We start from the raw sequence: 26,071 nt of genomic DNA on the forward strand, positions 1-26,071 counted from the left end.
TCTCTCTCTCTCTCTCTCTCTCTCTCTCTCTCTCTCTCTCTCTCTCTCTCTCTCTCTCTCTCTCTCTCTCTCTCTCTCTCTCTCTCTCTCTCTCTCTCTCTCTCTCTCTCTCTCTCTATCCGTGCGTCTCTGTCGGACCTAATGCGGTGGAATGTAGGGTGAAATTAGTCCTTAGCCCCCGTGTGATCCCGTGGAACGCGATGTCCATTCTATGACAGGACATATTCGAGTCCGGGAGAAAAGAGAGGAGAGGCGGCATTTCGCGCTGCTGAATTTCGCAGACATTGTCCAGACGATATAAATGTCATCGGCTACTGCCAGACAATCGCGACGTTCCAAACGGGGATATAAAGTAACGCGTCCGAATGCTTTTTCCGACCTGCCGGATTATATCCGATTGATATACCACGTGAGGACACGTTGTACGTGGATTTGCAAAGAACGTCACAAATTCATTAACGTAGCGAAAAATTTGACGGCAAGATTCGGTTTTACCGAGACAGTTTATCGACAGTACAGACTTCTTCCTTTTTACGTATGCATAAGACGCCACGCTGAAGTTACAGCTATCGGCCGGCTCAAAAATGTACGGTATATTAAAAATTCTTATCTCGCTGACTGTTGCCGCACATAAAAGTCCGCTGTTTTGCATCCACGAGCTACTCGCGTATACATCGGCGGCATCGTCCGATATGCGGCGGTACAAAAAGCGCGGCATGGCACGGGCGGGAATGGCGCACGTGCTCAAATATCCGACAGTCCGAGGTTAATGTATAACGCCGTTGCGGAAAGAGAGCTAATGAGACTCCGCCGACCAGTGGCGGTGTGTCTGGCAATGCTCAAACGCCGTTTGTCGGACCGAAAACTGAAATTGTCCTGTACTTGAACCGACGCTTTCTGTGCTTTCAGGTAATACCGGGTAACACGAACACGTATTTGGAGTCCAAGCGCGAGCTGGAGCCGCCTCTGTGGGCGAGCAAGATCCGTTTTCTACCCTACAGCTATCACAGGCGGACGGTTTGCATGCGGGTCGAGCTCTACGGGTGTTACTGGAGCGGTAAGCTGTTTGCACTCGCCAATTTTCGTGAAACTTGCGCCGCGGACCCGGTACACCCGCCGCCGCCGCCGTCGCCGCCGCCGCCGGACTGTCCATTAACCCTGATACCGGCGTGCCCAGAGCAAATTTGCTTTTCAAAATCTTGCTCGTATAATTCCGTTTTCGCCCGGAAATCGAATTAGTTACGGGCGTCGAATGGGTGTGCTCTCAATGCCGGAAATGCGGTAAATCATTAGTGCGCGTGTTAGACTATAAAGTCACTCGGCGAACGCACAAATGCGCTTGTACGAGCAGTTTGTTTCATAAGTAGCTTAAAAGATCAAATTATATGAGCTTAAAATGTAGAAAAGTATATCAATCTCTGATTTTTTACATATTCTCGACACTTAATTCGGGAACGAACGCTTGGAGTAATTTTTACATCCCAGTATTGAAAAAATAAAGCTCACGTCATAGTAATTTTAATATGCTTCTTTTTCTTTGTAAATATTTTTTTGTTAAGTAAAGAAATGTTAAGTATAGGTACATTATTGTCCTCAAATACTGATAAATTATAGAACAATTAAAAATATGAAATATGTATAGTTAATAACGATAACTTTTAATTGGGGTGTAAAAATCTCTTTACAGTAATCATTTATGCAAAGAAAATTAGGCGCCCATTCGGATTAATACAATGCGTAAAAGTATTTGCATATAACATATTAGATTATGTGTAATATTACTATCATATTCAGTATGTAAATAATTAATTTTGTAAGCGAACTCGATATCACGTTTTTTTTTAAATATAGCAATTTTCGTTTATATTTCATGCTATGCTAGGTGTTAAAAATTTTATTGGAAGCCGTATACCACGTATAAAATGTATATTACTTATTTGTATTAATGTACATTTTATATATCTGTCATAAAGAAATAAAAAAGGTCGTGTGATTTACTCCCGAACAAATCGAAGACAGTATCGTCAATAGAAAGGTCAACAACGTATCTTGACTCTTCCTCCCGCAGACGGCGTGGTATCCTACTCGATGCCCCAGGGCGATAAAAGGGGCAACGGATGGGAATTCTTCGACGCGACCTACGACGGGCACTGGGACGGCGAGCTGCGCCGTGGCCTGGGTCAGCTGACGGACGGCAGAACGGGGCCTGATAATTTCAAAATGTACTACGAGAAACAGAACGATCGCGCCCAGGGCTGGGTGGGCTGGAGGAACGACAGCCGCGGCCAGCCGGTCGAGATCAAGTTCGAGTTCGACAAAGTCAGGGAATTCTCCGCCGTCCATATCTACTGCAATAACGAATTCACCCGAGGTGTCCAGGTTCGTACATTACAAACATTATATATTTGTAAACAAAAAAATTATGGATATCTGTATTTTCAAGAATATAATTGGAATGAGACTACAAAAATAGGTGTAACTGAATATCACGCGGGTTTTGCCCGCTGTAAGAACAATCTCGAATCAGTTATACAACTCGTTACATTTGTACCGACGCGTCGCTTTAACGCAGAGAGAACGTATAACCGCTTGACAGTAACATATTGCTACCCTTGTACAATAGAGGTGGAAATATATGACATAAATCCTCTTTACTGAAAGATTAACGCGCGGTAGGCCTGCATTAAAAGCTGGATCGGTACATCAGGTAGAAAAGTGCGTGTCGAGAAGATTTCTCCTGTTCTTCTAGAAATACACTTCACTTTAAACACACATCTAATCTCTCGGGCCGCTCGTCGCGATTCCGCGCCGGGGGTAATACCACGGGAAGAAACCTAAAGAATCCACGCGATCAGGACGGAGCACGCGCCGCTTCTATATCGAATTACTTTTCCAGCCGAGGACTCCCCTTCGTGAACTCGTTGACGCCGAGGAATCGTTTACCTTCGCTTTAGCGACGTTATTCCTTAAGTCCTCGCCAGGAATGCGCAAGCAGCGTCGATCAACACGCTCGCCGTCCTCACGGTTCTTCGCGCGGATCTCCTGTTCCACCTTTTACCGTCATCGTCTACCTTAGTCGTCGCGCAGCATCTGGTCGGCAAGATGCGCTCCCCTCCCCCCCGCCCGTTCCTGCTCTCGTTCACCCTCTCGCCACCACGCTTGATTGAATATTCCACTCGACGCTTTATCAGGCGGACGCCCGTTGAATATCAATACACCGTGGAAGCAGCAATTCCGGCAGTTTGATATCTGCCATCCACGGTTGTCTCTCTCACGGTGCGATGATCGCACTGAGTCGGGCTATTAGCCGCGTTATTTCACGAGGAATCTTGCGAATCTCAATGGGGAATTCATGCACACGTTGCAACGACATACACTGACTTCAGTTGGAATTCAAGCGTCGAAAACCGTTGATATTCGCGGAATGATTTTGATATGATAAATTTAACGTGATATATAAATCGCGCGTTTACTGCACTAAGCACGCAAGATCGCGAGTGAATTATTCGCTGATTGCGCAAATACCAACGTTACCTGTCGTGATTGTTTGCGATAGACGCGGAATTTCTCCCGCGAATCTTACACCCCCCCCCCCCCCTCAAACCCTGAGAGACGTAACCCCTCTCTGTTTCGTAATTTCAACTTTTACTCGCGGAGAACTTAAGGGGTAGACGGAAAATTCGAGCAGAGATACTTGATGGAAGAAAAACAATTCCCGGATGCTTCTTGAGAGGCAGGTAGGAAACTTTTCGCATCATTCGCCATATCCGTGATTCAGCGCGTTATAGTCGCGGAAATGAGTTCGCGGGGGCGGCTTATAGAGAGGATTCCTCGCTCTTTCGCCGCCGAGTTATAATTCGACCCGCTGTGTAATTTTCGTTTGTGTGTTGCCACGGATCGCGACCTCGCCGCGTCATCCCACGTAGATCCGATGACACGATAGGATTATGATACTCGGCCCGCGGCGATTTTCATATACAGACACGCGTGTTTTATTATACCGAAGCACCGCGCGATGCACTTTTCTCTCATTGCGATTTGATACCTCGATTATATTAGGAGATAAGACACAACGATGCGAGAATAGAAACCCATCATTAGGCGAAGAATTACGAGTCGAAGCGAGAAAGAGAGTGGAGGTAGGTCTTCGGCAATACCTGTAACGTATGATCGTTCGTTATCGACATGTGTTATCGTGTGTTACATGTAAATCATGTATCGCAACGATCATCCAATGATATCGTACCGAAAATATGAAAACCCGAGATCTCCGACGACACAGAGTCCATACCGCACATATTGCTTGTTTCATCGTTACCCGAGATAAATCCGCTTTAAACACGAGCGCGTATTCTGTCATATGCTACAGTTCGTTTAGAGGCTCGACGGCGCGTGCGGTGAAATATGCATGGGAGATTATTGAACGTTGTTAGAAACGGAAGCACCGAATTTTGATCCGAGTAAAATTGCCCCGAATAATTCTTTCACGTTAAAATCGCAGGGGAGAGAAGAGATTTTACGTCGTAATACCGCGTGTTATGCAAAAAATTCGGCTATTATTGTACAACGGGGAAATTTTTAGTAGTAGCATATTTTATAAAAAAATACTATTATTATTTTTCATAAATCGTAAATTTATATTACTAATTTTTTTAAGTGGTTGGAAGAGCGAGGCCAGCTTTGTTTGCTTCATTTCGAGTTTCTTCTAAATCGATTAATGAAGAGTCGCTGTGCCGCACTGTTAAATTCGTAGTGTTTTTACGAATTATACTCAATTTTAGTCATTTTTAACCATTTCTCTAGATTGTCACTGCTTCTCAATATGTCGATAATTTAATTAAACTAATGAAGTTAAAATAATAATACTGTTTTGTGTTAAAATAATAAATTTCGATACACGCGGTAATTTAAAATGTTGTTTAACTTAAAGTACTGGTTTAAATTTTCCTTTAATATTGTGCAGTGCACTTATACTTAAGCATGCAAATAATTTTCTAATCGTTATACTAAAAATTGGGCACAAAAATAGAACAGCGGATACTGTATAGCGGATAAAACCGCGAGCGCGCGAGTGAATATTACGCGCAGAGAACGCAGCGTCGGCTTTGGTGTATGGAAAATTGTAAATGAAAGCGCTCTTTGATCCAGCAATCTAAACGATAACGAACTTCGATCTGCAGTATTTCGAGTACGTCGTTAAGCGCAGGTCCTTCAAATAGGGACGTGTTCCCGTTAGTTTTGCGCTACTGACACCGCTGGATGTTTTTCTTTTTCCAGAAGAGCCGTACACATCCGGCCCCAGCGGCGGTGTTGACGAAACAATTGCCGCGAAAAATCGAAAAAAAATTTTTTGGCACCTGTCAAAAATGCGCGGGGGCGCGTAGTCATGCGTGCGCACGCACTCGCATTCACGAACTGGTTCGCGTATACGGTGAATATCTTGCACAAAGCGCAAATACAGCCGCGCGGCGAGCAATCCGGCATAAACGCCCCGGTATAGCTCTTTGATGCTGGGTTCAGTGATCACCCTTCCAAATACGCCCCCGCCTTCTCCCCCTCCCCCATAGTGTTCGTATTACGATTCAACTTCACCCCAGATTCCCGCCGAATGTATATAAACTTTAATAGCCTGTTAAACGTAAATTAGAATGTATCCGCGCGTTGAAATCCGCTGCGAGTATACCGCGAGCGGTGTTCGTTCCTTATCGCATGGCGCGCACGGTGGATAACATAAAAATGTGCGCATACGCGAGATGGACCATAAATGGATCGGATTATATACTTTATAAGCCGAGCTACGTGCCCAACTACGAGAGTCGGTACGAAAAGTAATGCCTTCTAATATTTTTCTTTCGAAAATTTTGCGTTTCACTGAGTTAATTGTCACTTGAAGCCTCTAGTTGCGTTATGTTGAATGGTGTTGTGATCAGACTTTACTGTGTCACACGAACAGTTCAAACTGGTGTGTTAGATACGCGTAACAAACAAGGGCGGTGACTGAATTTCTTACCGTGGAAGAAGTGAGTCCTGATTGAAATCTATTCGTATTTCAGAAATGGTGTTATCATAAACATTTCTGAGACGTGAATGAATTTCAATGGTTGCGTTCAACAGAAAAAGCAACTCAGCGAGCGATCAGTAATATTTTAAAATGACTGGACCTTGCCTTGGGTTCTTCCCTGGATCCAAGTGTAGAAACCAATCGTAAAAGAATCATTGAACGCTCATTGACCTGCTTTCTCTGCCATATATATATATATATATATATAGGTATAAACAGGAAAATACAAAAATATATATTATCCTGGAACGTTAAAAGGACAGAATATCAATAGACATCTTAACATGTAGAGAGATGCAAGGTACAAGATAATGCGCGCTCGCGAATCAGTATTTTATTCAGGAGCGCTCGAGCTCGTTTATGAGAATACTAAAAGCCTGGGCATTGATACATGGAAGAATTATTACTGAATTTATGAGCGGCACATTTGGATCCTTTCGCGGGGGGAAAAAAGGGAGTGATAAAAACGCGGCCGCCTCATCTCGCGAGAGTGTACTAATGGGTTTTCGATAACCAATTCGGATAATCGGGACGTACTGAAAAATCGAACGGAACCTTCGATTAAACCCAATAATTACAAAGTCCCTTATACACACATTACGCTCACCGTTACAAACTACGGTACGGTGCGGCGGCCACACACACTGGCGGCGCGCCATAAATGCGCCTCCGGGTCTTTGATGCAGCGGTCAGCGGTCCTCCAAAACGGCCACGTTGCAACCCCCTTCGTGGTCGGGAACCTCGACGTAACGGCACCCAACACCCGATCATCGTCCTCCGAATTCCCTTACACACGTTGCCTGGTTTTATATATACCGGCGACGACGCCGCGCGCGAGCTTATAAACCCGAGCTTTACACAATGCGGGTTCGCTCTCTCGGGTTCTCCACTCTCGCCTCGCCGTCTCTCTGCGGGCGCATCTTTGATATCCTAAATAACATTTTCCCTTTCGGCGGAGCAATCCGATGAAACATGTCCGCAACGAGTGATAATGAACCGCGATATACAGGCTATAGCCATCAAAACAGGCTCCGCCCGTGCCGCGCCGCGGCGAGGCTGGAAATCCGCTCGAAATAGCATGCGCGGATCATTCCGGAGTCAGGTAATTTTCTGGAGTGTGCGCCGCGCGTTGTGATGTTATAAGCATAAAGGGGGAGACGAATCTGCTTATTTGCGAAAAATGAATTTACCCGTGTTACTCGTTCCGCCAGAGATAATAAGAGAAGCGGAACGCTCATCGCGAAGATTCTTTCGTTGTCTGATATTCCGACTTGCAGTAGGGAATACTTCTCTCTCTTTCTCTTTCTCTTCCTCTCTCATTTGCGTGCCGCCTTGTCAAAGTGCATAAATTCGCGTGATTGCACGCCCGGGTCGATGTAACGGTCTTCCGCGCGTTCGGCGTGCCGATTTTATTTAGGAATGCTCTTTCCTTTTTCGAATCCGTTTTACTGACGGACATTCTCTTCGGCACGTATTTGGTCGAACGAAAGAGCGTTATCTATTCAACGTATAATGAATAAAACTCCATGGCCGGCTAATGGAACGAAATGGAATGTACACGTGTTGTCATAATTATTCTAGGATTCTTTTTAATACAGTCCGCTACTTCGTTTTTTCGAGTGCTGCATCTATAATTCGGTACCTATATGACGCTCTATCGATAAAATATATTTAAACAAAACAATTTCAGTCGCCAACAAATAATTCAAAATAAGTCGGTCTATTTCGACCCAATTGATACAGGAATTGTGCAATTCCTGTATCAATTGGCCAGTTGGGTCAAAATAAACCAACTTATTTTAAAATATATTTATTTGCGTCTCCTGACCACGGTATCTATCTCTCAATAAGTGCTTTAACTTTTATTATTTAATTATATGCGAAATATGTCAAAAAACATTATTTAGATACCGGCGCTGTCATCCTGTCATCCAGTCATCCAGTAGATCCGAGAAAATAAGAGAAAATGTTTTATTTTTTTCTTTTTTTGCTTAAATGGCCTTAATTACTCTAACAATTCGATAAAACATGTCACTTTTAATTAACTATTATATTTCAAGGCATTAAGTATAATATTTTAATGCCTAGAAGGTTACTTTTTGTCACTTTTTTTTGTCAAAAAGCAGTCATTTTTTCACTTTTTTGGTCTGACTGGATGGCAGCGCGAGATACCCATAGATGCGCAGTTAAATACCCTTACAGAAATTTAATACTGTAAGTGATTATTTGGCTAGTGATTAATTACTTACTTTTAAAGTATTAAAAGCATTGTTTTTAATGCTTTTAATACTCAAAATAAGTAATTAATCACTAACCAAATAAATAACCACTTATAGTATTCACTTATAGTATTAAATTTTTGTAAGGGTATTTTTTTCAATAATTTCTAAATAATTTCTAAATATAATTTCTAAATATTATTTTTAAATAAAATTATAAGTATTCTGGTTTTGCTCATTTATATATTTTTTGCGAATTTCCACATTTGCAGGATTTACTTTAACATGCTCTAAGAAATGTTTTGTTTTACGTATTATATTTTACGTCTCGGATTGCATAATATGACTTCTCGTCGCGTGCGTACCCACGCATGTTCGCGCATGCATGCGTGCATTATATATATATCTCTTCTTCTCTCCGGAGAGAACTACTTTTCGACGGTAACGTAGCACGGAAAGCTCAAACGAGTTTTATGGCGACCTATCTTCATGCACCACCTACGCGCCCACCACGCGCAAGGCAAGGTGCATCGACATGTCGATACTACCTGCTGTTACTATCGAATCTCGCGTCTTCTCGCCGCACGGTATATCGCTCCCGGCTGCCATTGCCGCGAGATAAACCTCTGGAAATTGGATTTACATGACGCGGATTAGGATAACCGAATCTGATAGGCCGACTCCCCCTGTCTGTCGCATCATTGGAAATGTATTCCGGGTATTCTCTGGCACGAGCTGTACTATCGAATGTGTAAGATACGAAACGAGAAGATACAGACGTCGCGGAGGAAATTCGGCGGCGCTTTATTATCTCGCGTGTCTGCACGCAGCTAGAAGCATTGTTGAATTTTGTACCTTGGACATGACGCCAGATCAAAAATCACGTCGACAAGTCTGATTATTTTCCAATTAAATCGGTACGATTGTCTAGTCTTCTAGTTTTTATTCTTTTCTTTCTCAAGCTTGTATTACATAATACATTGAAAATGTACACATTGTCGAATAACAGACGTTCCTTTTAAGAATATTAAATTTTTTGACATAAGGATTGTTGCAGGCAAACTTATTCTATATTCTTATTATTAGATGCATTCACCGAAAGCAAGTACAAAGAAACTTGCTTTATCGCTCACAAACTCGGTAACTCGGTAACTTCTATACAGGGCCGACGCTTACAAGCTGTTACATGTGGCTCCGCGCTGTACTCTTTAACAATATCAACTTTACGCGATATGATGTATCCCCCGTTTACAATTCCAGCGGAATACAGCGCACACAGAATTCCTCGACAAATTACTCGGGTCCGCCAAGTCCGCCCGTGGACTCTGCGTAAGTCGAGACGGGGAGGGGGGAGGGAGAGAGAGAAAGGCATCCGTGGGCGTGCTTGCAGCAGTAACGGAGTCCAGCGTCCACTTAAGAACCTTCCCCAGGAATTATTCAACATTAATCGAAACTTACGGAATTCCAGATTATCCGTCGCGTCGTCGTGGCCGCGTCATCGTCGTTGTCGTCGTCGTCGTTGCCGGATATTCGGAATTTCAAATGGACCGTGACTTACGAATATTCAACAGGCACTTCGCACACTCGATGCGAAAGCGTTTGCACACGATATTGTTTAGACAATCGCGCTGCGCTTTCTCGACGCCAGCCTTTACGCTGTGAAATTCGATTTCGTACGCGCTGGATATCTTCGCGAATCGCTATTCTTCTTCGCGAAGAAGAAACGGATCGGCGCGCGGCTCTCTTCCTTCTCCATTCACCAATGGATCGCGACTCGCGCGTTGACGCGAAAAATGATGGACTTTTGTAAAAAAAAAAGAAAGAAAGAAACAACACGAAGGGAAGAAAGAACGGATCGTGAAGTCAAGCCCGGCGGACGTGTAGAAGTATATTGTATGGATGCAATCTCGATACACACTCTTTCCACTGACAAAAAAAGCTCGCGCGATCACGGATAATACCTCGGATAATAAGTGATTTATGGTCAGATCATATACTCCATCGAACTTTAGGGACACATTAAACTTTTATAACGTTCTCAAAAGTATAACGGTCTTTCGTGATACTTCCGACCGCGCGCGCGGAGAACGATCCGCACTCTACTTTGTCGGTAAATCTTCTTCGAGCGAGCGGTGAGGTTTTCGAGAGTCGGCTCTATCCATCAACGTCGCGCGGCGCACACGGCATCCATTTTACCTAATATCCACTAGCGTAATCCGTTTTATTTCATATCAGCTCGCGCTCTACTCACTTAACCGTAGCAGAAATCATTTTTTCCGCGCGCTGCGGCGCGATCGCGGTCGCAGTTAATCACACAAATACGACGATCAATATTGGAATCGATTTCGGGCGCGCGCGCGATTTTACGACCGCGATCTCCATCGACCCCAATTTCGCTTCGGGGGAGCGGCGCAAGTATAAGGGCCCGGCATTCCGTGACGACGAAATTCCTTTCCTGTCAGGTCGTCGTCCGTGAATTTACGGGCCACGAAAGTAGTCAGACCCTGAAAAATGCTATCCGCGGTCAAAAATTTACGGGCATGCGATGCGGTTGTTCAGGAGGTGAAAAAGTAGCTCGGGAGAGGCGAAATAGGAATTTTGCCGTTGCGAAATATGTACTGTGTTTTTCCCTTCTTTCACGCCGACGAGAGACACTCATGCGCGTAATACGTATGATAAATTTCACTCGAGCTGGCTTATTCACCGTGTAATCCGTATACCCTTACCGTTCGCGGCTTAGGGTTATTTATTAATAAACAATTCCTTCGATTAACTGCAGTAACCTGCATTACTTTCACGCAGTTATTCGTATCTGCTTGCATATGTGCGTTCTATATAGGATAAGCCTAAGTACATTTAGGAGGTGATTCATGGAAAAAAAGGAGTTGTAAAATATAGACAACTAACATTGTTTTGTTGCGAGAGCTATATTTTTAGTAATAGTAGCAAAATATTTTGCTATTATTACTAAAAATTATCTCTTGCATCAAAAAAATGTTAATTGCGTCTATATTTTACGAGTAGATTTGCTACGGTAGCTAATTTCTTTTCCGTGTTTCTGAGAACCAATTTTGAGACAAAATGCTCAAATGAAATTTTGTCTTTAATGACTTTATTTCGGAGATAGTGTTCAATAAAAAAAATTAAATACTTTTTGAGTACTTATTACGTACACCGAGTTTTATAAAAAATCTTGACGCATTTCAGAAATATTAAGAAAAAAATATTTTTTTTACAAACACTATCTCCGAAACGAAGCCGTCAAGGACAAAGCTATATTTGAGCTTTTCATCTCAAAATTGGTTCAGGAATCATCTCCTGAATTTTCTCGCTGTACTTAAGGGGGAATACGCAGTCAGAGGCGCAAAAAAAAGAGGGATTTTCTCGAATTTTTTTTACGTAAACGTATTAACTTTTTTATTCAGAAACTTTTACATGATATTAATATAATGTGTTTGACGAACTTTTTGTATTTTTTTTAGTAGAAAATAATAGTTATTATAATTTTGGCGAATATTTTAATACAACTCCTAAAAAAAAAAGTAGTCCCGGTGGACATCATATCTCGAGACAGGATTATCTAAAATAAAAAAAACCAAGAAGATTTCGTTAGTAGATGACTTTATCTTTCGTGTGAACGAAGGATTTCGAAAAAATTGAATTTTGAATTTTTTAGAGAACTTTGAAGTTTGAGTCACGATTTTTACTAAAAAAAATTGACCATTTCATTTTTGTAAAACAAGTTCTAATCGTTGAAAAAAAATCCTTTGTCCACACGGAAGCTTAATAATATGTATAAAAGAAGTGTGTAAAATTTCAAAAAGATCGGTGCAGTAAATTTTGAGATATCGTGTCCACCGACTTCAGTATGAATAAAAGCCAAAATTATTCGCCAAAATTATAATAACTATTATTTTCTACTAAAAAAAAAAAAGTTCGTCAAACATATATTAATATCATGTAAAAGTTTCTGAATAAAAAAGTTAATACGTTTACATAAAAAAGATTCGAGAAAATCCCTCTTTTTTTGCGCCTCGATCTGACTGCGTATTCCCCCTTAAGGATCACCGTGTATTCACGCTTAGAAGTATAAATCGGAATATCTTTATGCATGTTTTCGGATTACAGGTGTTTTCACAAGTTGACATACTCTTCAGTATTGGCGGGAAATACTACACAGGGGAACCCATTACCTACACGTACATGGAAGACAAGATCTTTGAGACTTCTCGAAACATCACGATCAAGCTTCATCACCGAGTCGGGAAATTCGTTAAGCTGAGACTGCATTTCTCGGATCGATGGATCATGGTCAGCGAAGTAACCTTCGATTCTGGTGAGTGAATTGTATCCCGCAAAATATTTTGCTTTGTACATTGCACTTTTCGTAAAAAATGTGGGCATATGTTATCTTTCTGTAAGTCCTTTCAGTAAATAATTCATCAACAATCTACGTTTTTACAGACATTTAATTATTATTAGAGAGAATTAATATTACACAGAGAACAACAAAACTTTTCCCTTAAAAACAATTCTTTCTCTCTAAACACAAGACAGAGAACCTTTTTAAATGGACAATAATTTTCCGTTTTTCTAGTTTCAAGAAAGAAATAAGAACGCCTAATGAAATCGTCAAAATGTAAGAAGCGTATCAATTTAGAAAATTGTGCATTATCTTTGAACGCAAAGTCAGCGAAAACGCGCGCAGCGTTTTTCCCTTAAGGAATTTATGAAACTTTATTCCGCAGTCCACTCACGCGCGCGCACCGTTTGATACAAACGGTACAGTTTAAATTCAATGTTTCCAAATCTCCATAATATGTGATCGAAGCAACTAGGGCAATAGAAATTTATTCGTTCGATGTTTCACGAGCGGGAGTGGGGGTGGGGGGGAGGAGGAGGGAGGAAGAATGACGAAGTTAAAAAGAGATGCCGCGCGATCCGTCATTTAATTTCACTGAATCCATCATCTCTCGTCCATCCGTCTCGTGACAGCTACCCCCAGCAGGACGTGCCGGTCGAAATTCCGGAATACATTAAAACCCTCGAACGAGGATATATTTCCACGCTGATCCGCGCGGCCATAACGGACAAAAACAATGGCCGGGGGGGAAAAAAAAGCCGTGGGACATCGCGTCGCGGCGTAACTAGAGACGAAAATTTCTGCTCGTGACGCGAAATCGTTTCGTGATGCAGGCCTTCACCGTAGTTGGCAAGGACGGCGCGGCGGGGAAGGGATGGGCGATGGAGAATGTATTTTCTTTTTGCGATTCCGCCATTTCATTCCAATTCGGCGCAACCGAACCACCGTAACCCACCTTCCGCGCCATCCCGCACTTGCCTCTCTTTCTCTCTCTCTCCGTCTTTGCTCCCTCGGCTACCGATTGCTGCCTGTCAATCATCGAAAAAATAAATCTCGAAGTTGATTTAAACCGATACGTGCGGTAATTGACAATGGCTTATCGTATATCTGCCAGGTAGCGATTTCGAAACGGACGGTGCTCGCGGGATGGAAAGAGAGAGAGAGAGAGAGAGAGAGAGAGAGAGAGAGAGAGAGAGAGAGAGAGAGAGAGAGAGAGAGAGAGAGAGAGAGAGAGAGAGAGAGAGAGAGAGAGAGAGAGGAGATGCATGCAAATAATCCATATCGTGTCTCCTTACGCGGCATCTCTCCCCGGTTTTGACATCACGCGTACAGTAAAGTCGACTGTGATTCGATTTAACGTTCACTTGATGGAAATCGACTTCCCTCCTCTCGCGCGATCGGCTTCCTGAGGGAAAGAAACGCTGCGTGGCGTGAACATTAAGCCCGGTCTACATAGGCCGCGGTTCGCAAAACGCAAGACACTGAAGACACACGCACAGTTTACATGTCAATCTAACATCTATACAAAGAGAGGTTAGATTGACATGTAGACTGTGCGTGTGTCTCGCGTTTTGCGAACTGCGGCCTATGTAGACCAGGCTTTAGACAGAGGGGACGGCGCTTTATCAGCGGAGATATAAATCGCGGGATATGTTTCCATATCGAGTGTGCGCGATTTTCTGAAAAGCGACTTTCGCCTCGTCCCACCGTTCTCGCATTCCGCCTGATTTAACACGGATTCGATGGGAATCGCATCTTACGAGGAGTTTATTCGCATTTACAGGACGATGCGACTGCCGAATAAAAAGGATTTATAATCAAGGTAGAGTAGAGGGAATGCAAGGGACATATCACTAACATCGTGCAAATTGTAAATTGCGCAATGTATTTCGCAGTTGTCTAAGTTGTCTATTTGCACAAAACTATCGCGGGTAATATTACATATATATAGGTAATACATCGCACATTATCTCAAATAATCTCAAATTGAAATTAAGAACGACAATTCTCGGACAATTCCGGGACAGCTTGAATAATAGAACCAAGAGAGTGTTATTACGAGAATGTTAAAACTAGGCAATCAGGTCATGATATTTCAATCTTTGAAATAATTCAATATGAGCGAAACTGTACGCTCCATCGATTTACATAACACTCACATTTACCAACTGAAAAGTCACAAATGTAAAAAAATAATACAGTTGGGTCATCGAACAATTAGGTCAAAACGTTGCGAAGCTGCGAAATTATTCTTTACCTCTTCAAGTCTCTCTCTCTCTGTCCTATCGTAAAACCTTTTTTTATAAAAAAAAAAGAAAATCTCTCTGCAAACGAATGGAACAAACGACCATGACTAAACTCTGTTTTTATAGTCGCATTTATAGCCCGCTGCAAAACTCAACTGAAATCAATCTAGAGATACGGTTCAATAAATAAAACGTAAAAATTGATTTTCGATACATTACAATCGGGATTCAGTTTAAGAATTCCGATGAAATTTGTCACAAGACATAGCGTGAATTTTATTTCTCGCAGTTCAGCGTCCGATTCTTAAGAGAAGCTCGAACGTATCTACATGTATATAAATAGTTTTGAATTCTGCAAATCAATAATCAATACGCGCTCGGTATAACATGGCTTCTCATTACACGAATACTACGAAAGCGTAAATTATTTTACTAGATCGACATAAATATGATAAATATACCATAGAAAAATCGTCGTAGTGCTGCTCGTCGAGTCTGATTTATAAAAAAGCGTGTAGTAATTCTACGAGCGATGTCGCGTATTACGATATACATACGTAGCAAACGTGTAGCGGAAACGCGACACAAAGGTAGGAGATCGCGATCATCCCTCATCCTTTAAAGTCACCCTTCAATTTCCCCTGACAAAAGAAGAGCTTTCGCACGGAAACGCACACGGGAAGCTTTCGCGCAGGTGGACAAGTCATCGAACGGCAATGACGGTACGAAATTTTCGATAAATCCGATACATCGTTCGTGACAAGGGTAACTTTAGGGGGCTTTTATATCGCCAAAAACTTCCATTCATGACAGACCGCTAATGACACGGAGCTCGCTTTTTCCGCTCGATTCGCGCGTAGAATTCTTTGTTAATCGTACCGCGTAACTCTGTATAGACAACATAATAACAACACGAGTTTTTAAACACGTTCTACTATCTCCGCTGTACTTTTACTCACAGGAAAAATTTCAATATAGAAAATAAATGACGAATAATATGCGAATATGCGATGCGCAAGAAATCCGGATTGATACAAGTGTCGAAGAAAGATGGTTTTCTTTACTTGTCTGAGTCATCCCGATATAAAAGCGTTCGTTAATTAGAAGAATTATATTTGCATTATACATACGTATATATTTGTATATATAAATTATAAGTCTAAAGAGATCACGTACTAATGGCGTTTTTCGAGCGGAAGTAAAATTAACCGAAAGAGAGAAGGTGACTAAAATTCAGAAATGTGCTGAGGAAACCGTAATCTTCGCATTGTAATGAGAAATTACGCGACGAACTAATGGGAGATAAGAACATCCCCGCTCTTATTCAAGGTATTTACGTACAAAAGGTCGTTTGTCGAGAGGACTTAGCGACGACGTAGCGACGAGATCATAAAGCGGGCACGAAACTCTTTGGCCGCCTTCCTTCTGCTCCGCGCTCTTTTTTCCACGTCAAAGGAGTATATGCAAAAATGCATGCCAGACGGCGCTTTCGCAGGCGCATAAAATGCATTGCAAATCGCAATAAGAACAATGACGTTAACATGCAAAATAGCCATTCAACAGTTCCCCAACGCGGTCATTACGGTAATTTAATTATCCGATCGATTCTAGTGCGTGTTGAACTACTGGGTAAACCGTGTTGTTTGTCTACAACACAAATCGCTTTATAATTAAGAAGAAACTTTCCGAGACCTGCCATACACGCCGGTAACAAATAATACAGCAAGCTCGTTGCGGTAACGAACACACGGACAATCAATATTAATATAGTTATACTTCACAATCGCGAATTGTCATCGACTGCGCTTGATAGCGATGAATCTCGTACATATATAAGCACAAAGGAAATTTAATAGGAATCACCATTCTCTCTCGTCTCTTTCGGCGATATTTAACGTCTCTTTCGGCGGTGGACGCGCGAATGCGATATTCTCCGAATTATGGATTATAATTGAAAGCCGAATTACACCGATAATGATCGCCATCGGGGAACGTCCATCATTGTTCAGAGTATCCGTTGATAACAACCTCGGAAAGAGTGTTTTACGGAAGAAACTCGTACGCTTCCGGCGGGATGTACTCATAGATAACTATGAGCTATTACTCGATAATGATGTAACTAGGAAGCTTCCATAAAAGAGCATCCTGCCCTCGTTCAAGATATTCGCGTATAGAGGGTTGTTTGTCAAGCGGATTTGCCAACAAGATCACATGAACCGAGCGAGGGAATCTGAAACTCTTTGCCCCTAGTACATTCATAATGTTCCTACGCCTTGTACGACATAATATGCCATCGAAATACGCGTCTTTCAGGGCGAGTCGGTATATAGATGGAAGACATTAATGTCATGAGAAGAATATTGCACAAAATCCATTAATTGATGTAAGAATCGAAAGAGCCTTTTAAGGAAAAAAGAAAACTTATATATTTGCTAACAACGTGCTTACTGAGGAAATTTTATTAACGTTAAATTTTACATGTAATATCTTAACGCTATTGTAGTATTAAAAAATAATAATTTTTGGTGGTTTTTTAATGCCGCAAAATATCTCGATTATTTATTTTTCACAAGTTCAATATTTTAATATAATTTCCATTTTTTTCGAAACTACTTGATGCATCTTACAAGTTCGGTAAGTGCGACGAATCGCGAAACCTGCACGTTCGATGCAGCGATCCATCGTAATACCGCCTCGTTCAATCTTCGTTTCAACAGTTCGGTCGTACGATCTTTGGTCGAACGATAACCGAGGACCACCCTCGGAGAGCCAGCCCAGCTCGATGGATAATTCCGCGCGAATCTCTCTCGTGTACGCGGCGTGAAATCGCATGTGCGTCGAATCGCCCCGAATTCGTTTATGAAAAGGACACAGCCTCGAAAAAGGGCTGACTGCGGGATAGACAGGAGGGACCGGCGCGCCGGGAGGCAGCGGTCCAGCGGAAGACGAAGAAAAATGATACAGGCTAACGAGACATCCCACGAGTATGACCGCCCCGTGACGGATGTTTGCAAATTACGACTCGTGTCCGCGAGAGAGGAAATCATATTCCTCGGTGGGATTTCGAGTTCCCTTGTGGAGATTTTCGCAAGGTCGCGCGGGATCGGAAGGGAAGGGTTCCGGTAGCATGTCATTATGATATTTCAAACGAATGCCCGTAGCACGACGGGCTATGAAACGACATTACGAAGATGTAGGTATCCGTTTCTCATACGGGAATGACAAGACTTTTCCGTGATTACCCTCTGATATCACAACTTCTCTCGCGTTGAAAAGTAGATGTAATGGTATCGTGGTTGACGTTATGACGTACCTTTGTTATGCAAGTAGCAATAGTAAACGTGAACAATTATTAATATTTGTCACACGCATTTAAAGCTAGATCTTTTTCCAAGTTTCCAACATTTTCAAAAAATACGGACCGATATAAAATATCTCCAGATATTAAATTACATTGTACTACAGTTATCAAGTAAATTATGTCAAACTGCGATTCTCCTCTTAATTATTCATTCATGAGGAGAAAAAAAATTTTTGTTTCAAACTTACAAATATTTTATGCCTCGAGCATTTGACGAGTGACCCTCTTTATGAGAGAGAGTCAACGAGGACTTTCATCAAATCGGATCCGCGATCCTCGAGACTTATAGATATTCGCGCGGCTCTGTCGCGCCCGAACACAAAAGGAACTCGTTAAAAGTTTATCGACCATCGTTCGTATATTTTCTCGCAATTTACCGGGCGAGTGATATATATATCGTCCGATTCCGTCCTGAGAAAGATAGATAATGGATGCATCTCCGGATGCAGTCGGAGGAGAGAAGATAATGGATGCACCTCCCGCGGCCTCTTCCTCTTTCTCTTCGCGTACGGGGTCCTGCAAGGATTTCCAACCCCATCACCCGCCCCTTCTTTCCTCGCCCCAATGTCGACAGACATAATTGGACAAAGAAATACGAGGAGACTGGCCATGGATTTCCTCCGTGGAGCCAAAGTCACCGTCTCTTTTTCTCTTCTTTCTCTCCTTCTCTCTTTCTCGCATATGCCACGTCGTTTTCTGCCTGCTCTATCCCGATTATTCAGTCCGTTGTAAAAATGAATTCACCGCCGACGATCGGTCATGCCGGAGGTTTCCTTAAATATTCTAAATATCGTGTCCCCCCCCCCGTCCCGATATATCACGAGCTCTTACATCCGGCGATGCGTCGCTTCGAGCGTTATCGGAGGGAGAACTCCCTTCATCTGGCTAACTTAATGCGCTCTCTCTTCCAGGTAGTCGATTATTAATTGACAAAGGCGGGAGCGACGCGAAAAATGTACTTAAACTTGGCTCGTTAATATTATCCTTATGGACTCCGCCGCTCTGCGTAAAGGCTCCGCGGCGCTCCTGGCGAAGTTAATTTATCCTTATCGGACGGGGATTATTACCGCGTAATTATTCGGCGTTCTTGCGCGGCTTTGTAGACCGAAGTATCGTGGCAACCGATAACGACTATAGCCGAGCGCGGAGTCAACGGCGTTGCTTGCGCTTATTTTTAAACAGACAGAATCATTGTAAACCGTCTACAGTTTATCGATTGCAGTGTTTATCGGAAAACAACATCAGCGTTGTTTTGAAACTTTAACTCGCAATGTCTAGTTTCATCCATATTATGTTCTTATTTTATTTTATTGTTCTTGAACGTATTAGCAACGCTTATCTAATTCCCAGTCAAGATACTTACCTCTCGATTAACGGTTTTACGAATAATATCTTCACGTTATCTGTGTGCGAAGGAAATAGAACGCTGTAGTAATGTCGCGAGTTTAAGGATTAACTCGTGCATGGCGGGTTTCGAAAATACTGACCTACTGACAACCCGATTCCGCGCGTTATTTAGCGAGCGAACCGTCGCGCGTGCCCACGGCGCGGTGGCAGCCCAGAAACAATGTTTCAACGCGGTTATCCGATGCCGGAGGAATAAAATATAAAACGAGTCAGGCGCGAGCGAATGAAAAGCGACAACCGATTGCCGGTGACATATTTGACGTGATCAGAACACCGGCGGTGATCTCGTCGGACAATCGGGCTTATCCCACGTTGACGAGATCGCCGCCACGATTAAGGTCTCTGGATCGGGAGCGAGGTCACGAGCGGAGTCAAGCAGCTTCGCTGCTGCACCGTCATTTTGAACGGTAAATCAACGGGGTTAAAAAAGTAGCGGGGCGATGCCGGCGGCGTGGCGCGGCGTAAAGAAACTCACCGAGCACACAAGATCAAGGCGCGCATTAGTTGCATTTGACGTTGAAGCGTCAGCTGCATCCGCGTCGCGTCGCGTTGCGTCGCGTCGTACTACCGCGCACATTTGCATGTGCACCGTGTCGTCGTCGTCCTTGTCAGCGTCGAATCCACGCTCGACTAAGCTGCAAAAGAGACGCGAACACGTGCGATACGACGATGAGTCTCGGATTCCATGAGTTTTCTCTCTTCTACCGTCGCGTCGTTCGATTTTCCTCATTGTTACTTTTTCCTTTTCTTGTAAAAAGAACACGGAAAGAAAGAAAATTTATATATTCTCTGACAATGTTTTATGTGCAAGATTGCCGTAATTTACCGATCCACCTGTTACGATCAGTTAACATGATTAATCGTAAATCTAGTTAAATACAATTCTTGTACACAGTGTAAATGCATATGCACTACCGCTCAAAAGTATTTGCCACCCCAGAAAAAATAGAAAAAATTCTAGTTTTTTGCAGCAATAATTAAAGTAGAGCTTAATTTAAAGTAGAGATTATTGCATGGCATGTACTCATTGTTACCTTATACAAAACTGTTATGTTATGTTGTTATCCTTTAATTCCTTACTTCCTAATTTCATGTAATTATTTTGCGCACGGAAAATTTCAAATAATAAATACATTTTCCGAGACCATCACGTTGATGTATTTAATAAGCCAAAAATCAATTACAAAATTCAGGATGCCAAAAACTGTGAACGCCTGTAATAAAAAAACGTGATGGCCACATTAATAAGGCGAAAATTTAAAATGATGTTATTTTCTTGTCAAATCATTGTTTAACATTATTTAAATAACATATGTAACTTCCTATGCAATAAAGACATGTAGCAAATTATTGATTTTTTCATTAACATTTTATTAATAAACTCATCTCTGATCAAATTTCTTTAAGATGGCAAATACTTTTGAGAGGTAGTGTGTTTATCTTTCTTTCTTTATATATATATTGTTTTGAGATGATAGAATAATCGCAGTACGACGTAATGCTATAATTAAACGGATAATCGATATTGTGCGGGCTTCACAATGCTTTTTAAAATATTTATTCGAGGTAAAAGCACACTTATCGGATGGTTAAATGCAAATTTCGTCTGTTTCCTCTTTTTTCGATTTTAATCGAAGGTAATGGCAAACTAATCGCCAAGATCATCTTGATATGTTGAGACAAACTTGCAAGATATATTTCTTTCCCTTTTCTAACAACAGATTTGAGTGCATCTTATAATTTTTCTTATATCATAAATGCTTTTTCTCATATTTTAAAACTATAAGCGAAACTAAATTAGTAACAGACATTTTAAATCGAAATATAAAAGTAAGATAAATGTTTTAAACAATGTAATATTATATTTTGTTATGTATTCGATACAGTAAACAATACCATATGTTTTATAAATATCAATAGTCAACGTAAGATATTATAATAATACTTGTTATTTTTTTCAGTTACTATAGAGAATTTTTGTTACTAATCTACCCTTGTGAAGAAAATGTTGCTGTAATCCGATTTGATATTTCCGCAAATATAAGCGCTATAGAATTCTTTATTCGCGACTACGAAATCTCTTTTCGATTACAGCACGCATGTGAAAATATTCCGTCACACGCCGAATTCCATGGGATAAGCTTCATTCGCATAAACGCGAATACGAGGATCACAGGGATGATCATTCTTCCCACATTTTTATCTCTTACCGCCAACAATTCGTCAACATTTTAAACACGAGTTTCTGCATCATCGATATCGCAACCGCGCGCGGTCAAATTTTGTGAGATTGCGCGGTGATATCTTGACACCGGCGGCAGAGCCTCCTTTTTTCAATTCAAATCCACACGACCACCTGCCGGCGCAAAGAATGTTTAATATCAGATTTCATGCGGGTATGCGTTGAGAAAACGGGCCTTTCGTCGGGGGTCGTCCCGCCGCGCCGCGGCGCCGCGGCCGTCATGAATGATGCCCGGCCAGCCATATCAAACGCGACAACGGCTTTGTTTCCGTCCGGCGTAAATCCCGCCGGGAATTCCGCGACGGAATACCGCACGCGCGCGAAGATTCCGAGGTTGCGAGAGAGAGCCCAGCAACGAAGCTCCTCCGGCGTGGTTTCTCCTTTCGGACCTCCCGTCATCTCTCCAGCTGGTCTCCCTTCGCGCTCCTGCGCACGTTACGCTTCGTCCTTCTAGGTAGCCGTCTCGGATCACGACGACGACGACGACTCACAAAGCGCGCGCGTCGGGATTGCATCCGAAGAAATTTATATTCCTGGGCTTGGATATTCCAGGACGACTCGCGCGGAAAATCCGGGGACGGGCGACGAGTTATGCTTTCTTCTCGAGAGACGTATCTCTCCTTTCTCTCTTCCTCTCGCGAAAATAAGTATGCGTACGCCGCGTGCGTCGCGTTTTTCTTAAATTAGAATTTTGCCGCGACGCGATGCGGACGTTCCAACGTTCCTGCAGGAACGTCTTTGCGGAACGTCTTGGGATGTCGAAAGTATGTTTAATATAATTGAAAATAATATGTAAACGCGATAACGCTGGGTATCCTGAAATTGTGCGTACCTCGAAAACGAATTCGAAATTTCTAGGGAATTAAAAGCATGTCAGTTCTCTTTTAGGCGAATCGGCGAATCGGATTACTAATTAGCTACGATAAAACAGCTCGTTAAACGAAAACTGTCTTAAAACTTAGAGGAACCTCCGATTCACCCTGTGATCCGATTTACCTCGGTTTACCCTAAGTTATTTGATGGATAGAGTATCATTTTAAAGAAAGATTGTTATTGAATTTGGCGAGAGTCGGTGAAGGGATTACCGTTTTCTGCTTAAAAAGTGTATAAGATGTAAGACAGACCGGGGCGAATTTGTCACTATTTTTTCGGTGCCGATTTTTAACAACAAAACAAATAATTTTAGTAAAATGTGGTATACCGTTGTAAAGAGTGAACCCTTGGCTACAAAATTTTACGGACATTTTTGGTCTACGTCGCTTTGTTCAACTGGTATAAAGTGAAAACGACAAAAGTGCAAAAATTGAAATGTCAAAATTGCCGGGGCGGAGTCGTCATTCCATTCTTGGACTGAATTTTAAATAAAAATGTATAATTCTGATCATGTGAAAAATGATAGGATACATTTTATTAATTATTTTTTAATAGAAAAAATGGAAACATTAATTAAAAACACGATGGCGGAAAATAAATGCAAGAAAAGCGCAAACACTTATGTACCCTACGCTCGCACGAAATGCACTGTTTCTCGTCAGCTCTATTCTGTCATCTCTGAGCACACGCAGCACATATTATTCAAGTGGCCCGAATCCGACCATTGTTGCTTCTTTGACTTTGATTTTCGCCCAAAGTCTCCATGATATGGCTTGGTGACGACTTCGCCCCGGACACATATTTTAAGTTTGATCGCTCATGAAATATTAAAAATCAACGAAAATAAAAAATTTTTACTGGATTTGTGTTCAGCATGCATTACTCTTCAGAATCACTTATCTCGAGATTCGGAGAGAAAATAATATTTAAAATGTTTAAAATTTTCGACGCGCAAAAAATTTTACTTTTGACCTCCGAAAACACGTTTGCCTTAATTAAAATCACAACATGGCATATAATCTCACTAAACTCCGTTAGTCACATAAGCACCATAAGTAGTGTTTACAATATTAATGGCGACTTAACACAACATACAGATTTCGAGATAATTGTAGTGACGACTCCACCCCGGGGTCTCCCTTACTCTTCAAACCATTCAACCTTTGTTTAAAACATTTTTTTCTATACGATTTTTTTTCTATCTTTTATAACTTTAGAGATATTCAGCCAGAAAGAAAAAAAACGATTTTTTTCAAAGGGATGTTTCACCCCCTAACACGCGTATGGGCACATATAAAAAAAATGTGTTTCTTATTTTTATTTTCGAGAGAACAACATATTAAAAGCTCATCAAAATCGGAAAGGAACACTTCCGTAGGTTTCTTTGTTAGTAATAAAGTTGTAATTATTACAAAAATAAAAGAAATAAACGAAAAGTTAATTTCACTTTGAATGAATAAACTTTCAATCATCACTCTTACTTATTTATATACATTTCTCGCATTTAATTTTTAATAATTCATTCACATAAACATTCTGTGCAGCCTATATAAAGTAAAAAAATATGAAAACACAAATGAAACCATGCTATGTAAATATTACAATGTAACGACATTGAAGTTATATCATATGTTTTAATATGACAGGTTATTATATCAAATAAATATACATTCAATGGCAGAGACACTTACCGTAATCATGTATTTTCTATTCTTCACTGTACAGATTATGTCGCGTGGGGTGTATATTATATCCCAGTCTAGTTTGTAATGTTTTTTTTTTTTGTGTAATTACAAGCTGAATGCGAAGTGACTCGGAAGAAGTTAGTTACGTTCCTGGAAAGGTACTGAGAATAGCAGCACTTGCACATGCCATATTCACGAGTTACATAAAATGGTGTGGGATGGATCCTACACCTCCTACACATCTGTCGATATGTTGTAAATTATGGCAAAATTTTGTTCTTCAAATTTGAGTGGTTATTAATAAAATATTTCGTTATTTAACAATTACTAAAATATTTAACGTTGAAAGACGAGAAAGCTGTAGCAGTAATGGCTTACCGTCAAATTTTTATCAAGTTGGAATCGATTCCAAGTTACATAAACCGTCAATAAAATGTATATCGTTACGAGCTTATTAGTCGATTAAGCAAACATCGCCGGCAGCAGAATTTAATTTCTCCTCACATTCAGCATATATCTGCCTGGAAATTATATTTGTTAAATGAATTGTTAGTTGTTACCAATTAAAAAGATGCCAATTACCGTTGTTTATAGAATATTAAATTATTTGATAAATGAAATAACGTGCACCAGGAAGAGTTACTAAAACTACCGACGTTCATAATAAGCTTTATTTGATTTAATATATGCGAAACGTCGACATATAAATATACACCGGTAGAAATCGTGATTATGCTAACGCGTTCAATTAATCAATTTAATTAATTGCTCCTTGGCTCGCAATATGCGCAATTTTAACGGAAAACACGTTGTTCCAAAACTTTAGGAAATACCGGGGGTTAGAAGGATAATCCGACCTAATCTTGCAGAAATTGCATCAAAACGAAGTTATTTTACTGCGCGTAAAACGACGAAGTGGAGTTTTCGTAGCGCGCTCCCGCGCGTAAAAAAATTCGAGCAAGAACTCGCTGGTGAATTCCACATGCGAATGTTGCAACACTTGCAACAAAAAGGCTCTAACGGCAAACTAGGAGGCTACACGCCGTGAATCCGTGCACCACACGTTGCTCCCGTGTGCGTAATTCTTTTTCGTTTCTTCCTGTGTATGTTATTTCTTGTTCTGTCGGCCGCGCTGCGCCGGGCGAGCGAAATGCAACGACAGAAACGGGGTGACACCCCGTATTCGACGAAATGACGGCGCACGTCGACCGTGACGAAAATAGGATTTAAAAATCGTCGAGCGTATCGAGAGGTAATAATTCAGGTAAAAAGTAATAATTCAAGTATTTGAATAGAAACGAGTCAGAAGGGGGATTATCTTCGACGCGTCCAAGTGTTAATCTTGTAAAATGAAAAATCGAGACAGACAAAGCATAAATAATGGAACGTGCACATATGAGGCGTGTATACTATCAATGCATATCTTTCGCATGAAAAATAATCCTTATCTCTAACGCAATAATCCTTATCTCTCCTTCTCTCTCCTCTCTCTCTCCCTCCCTCTCCCTCTCTCTCTCTCTCTCTCTTTCTCTCTCTCTCTATCTCTCTCTCTCTCTCTCTCTCTCTCTCTCTCTCTCTCTCTCTCTCTCTCTCTCTCTCTCTCTCTCTCTCTCT

The 26,071-nt window shown here is 41.5% G+C and overlaps 1 protein-coding gene across 2 annotated transcripts in view; it reads left to right on the forward strand.

The window, feature by feature from the left end:
- The window catches only part of LOC112455431 (epithelial discoidin domain-containing receptor 1-like), a 190,476-nt gene that overhangs the window by 128,536 nt on the left and 35,869 nt on the right, over positions 1-26,071 (forward strand). For both annotated transcript variants that reach the window (XM_025017330.1, XM_025017331.1), the window contains exons 5-7: positions 910-1,057; positions 2,069-2,379; positions 12,409-12,616. In XM_025017330.1, coding sequence (XP_024873098.1) covers positions 910-1,057; positions 2,069-2,379; positions 12,409-12,616 — 667 coding nt within the window. The remainder of the gene's footprint in view (positions 1-909; positions 1,058-2,068; positions 2,380-12,408; positions 12,617-26,071) is intronic.

The sequence above is a fragment of the Temnothorax curvispinosus genome, unplaced genomic scaffold, assembly GCF_003070985.1.
Source record: "Temnothorax curvispinosus isolate PA1 unplaced genomic scaffold, ASM307098v1 QBEX01006086.1, whole genome shotgun sequence".
NCBI classification, from domain to species: domain Eukaryota; kingdom Metazoa; phylum Arthropoda; class Insecta; order Hymenoptera; family Formicidae; genus Temnothorax; species Temnothorax curvispinosus.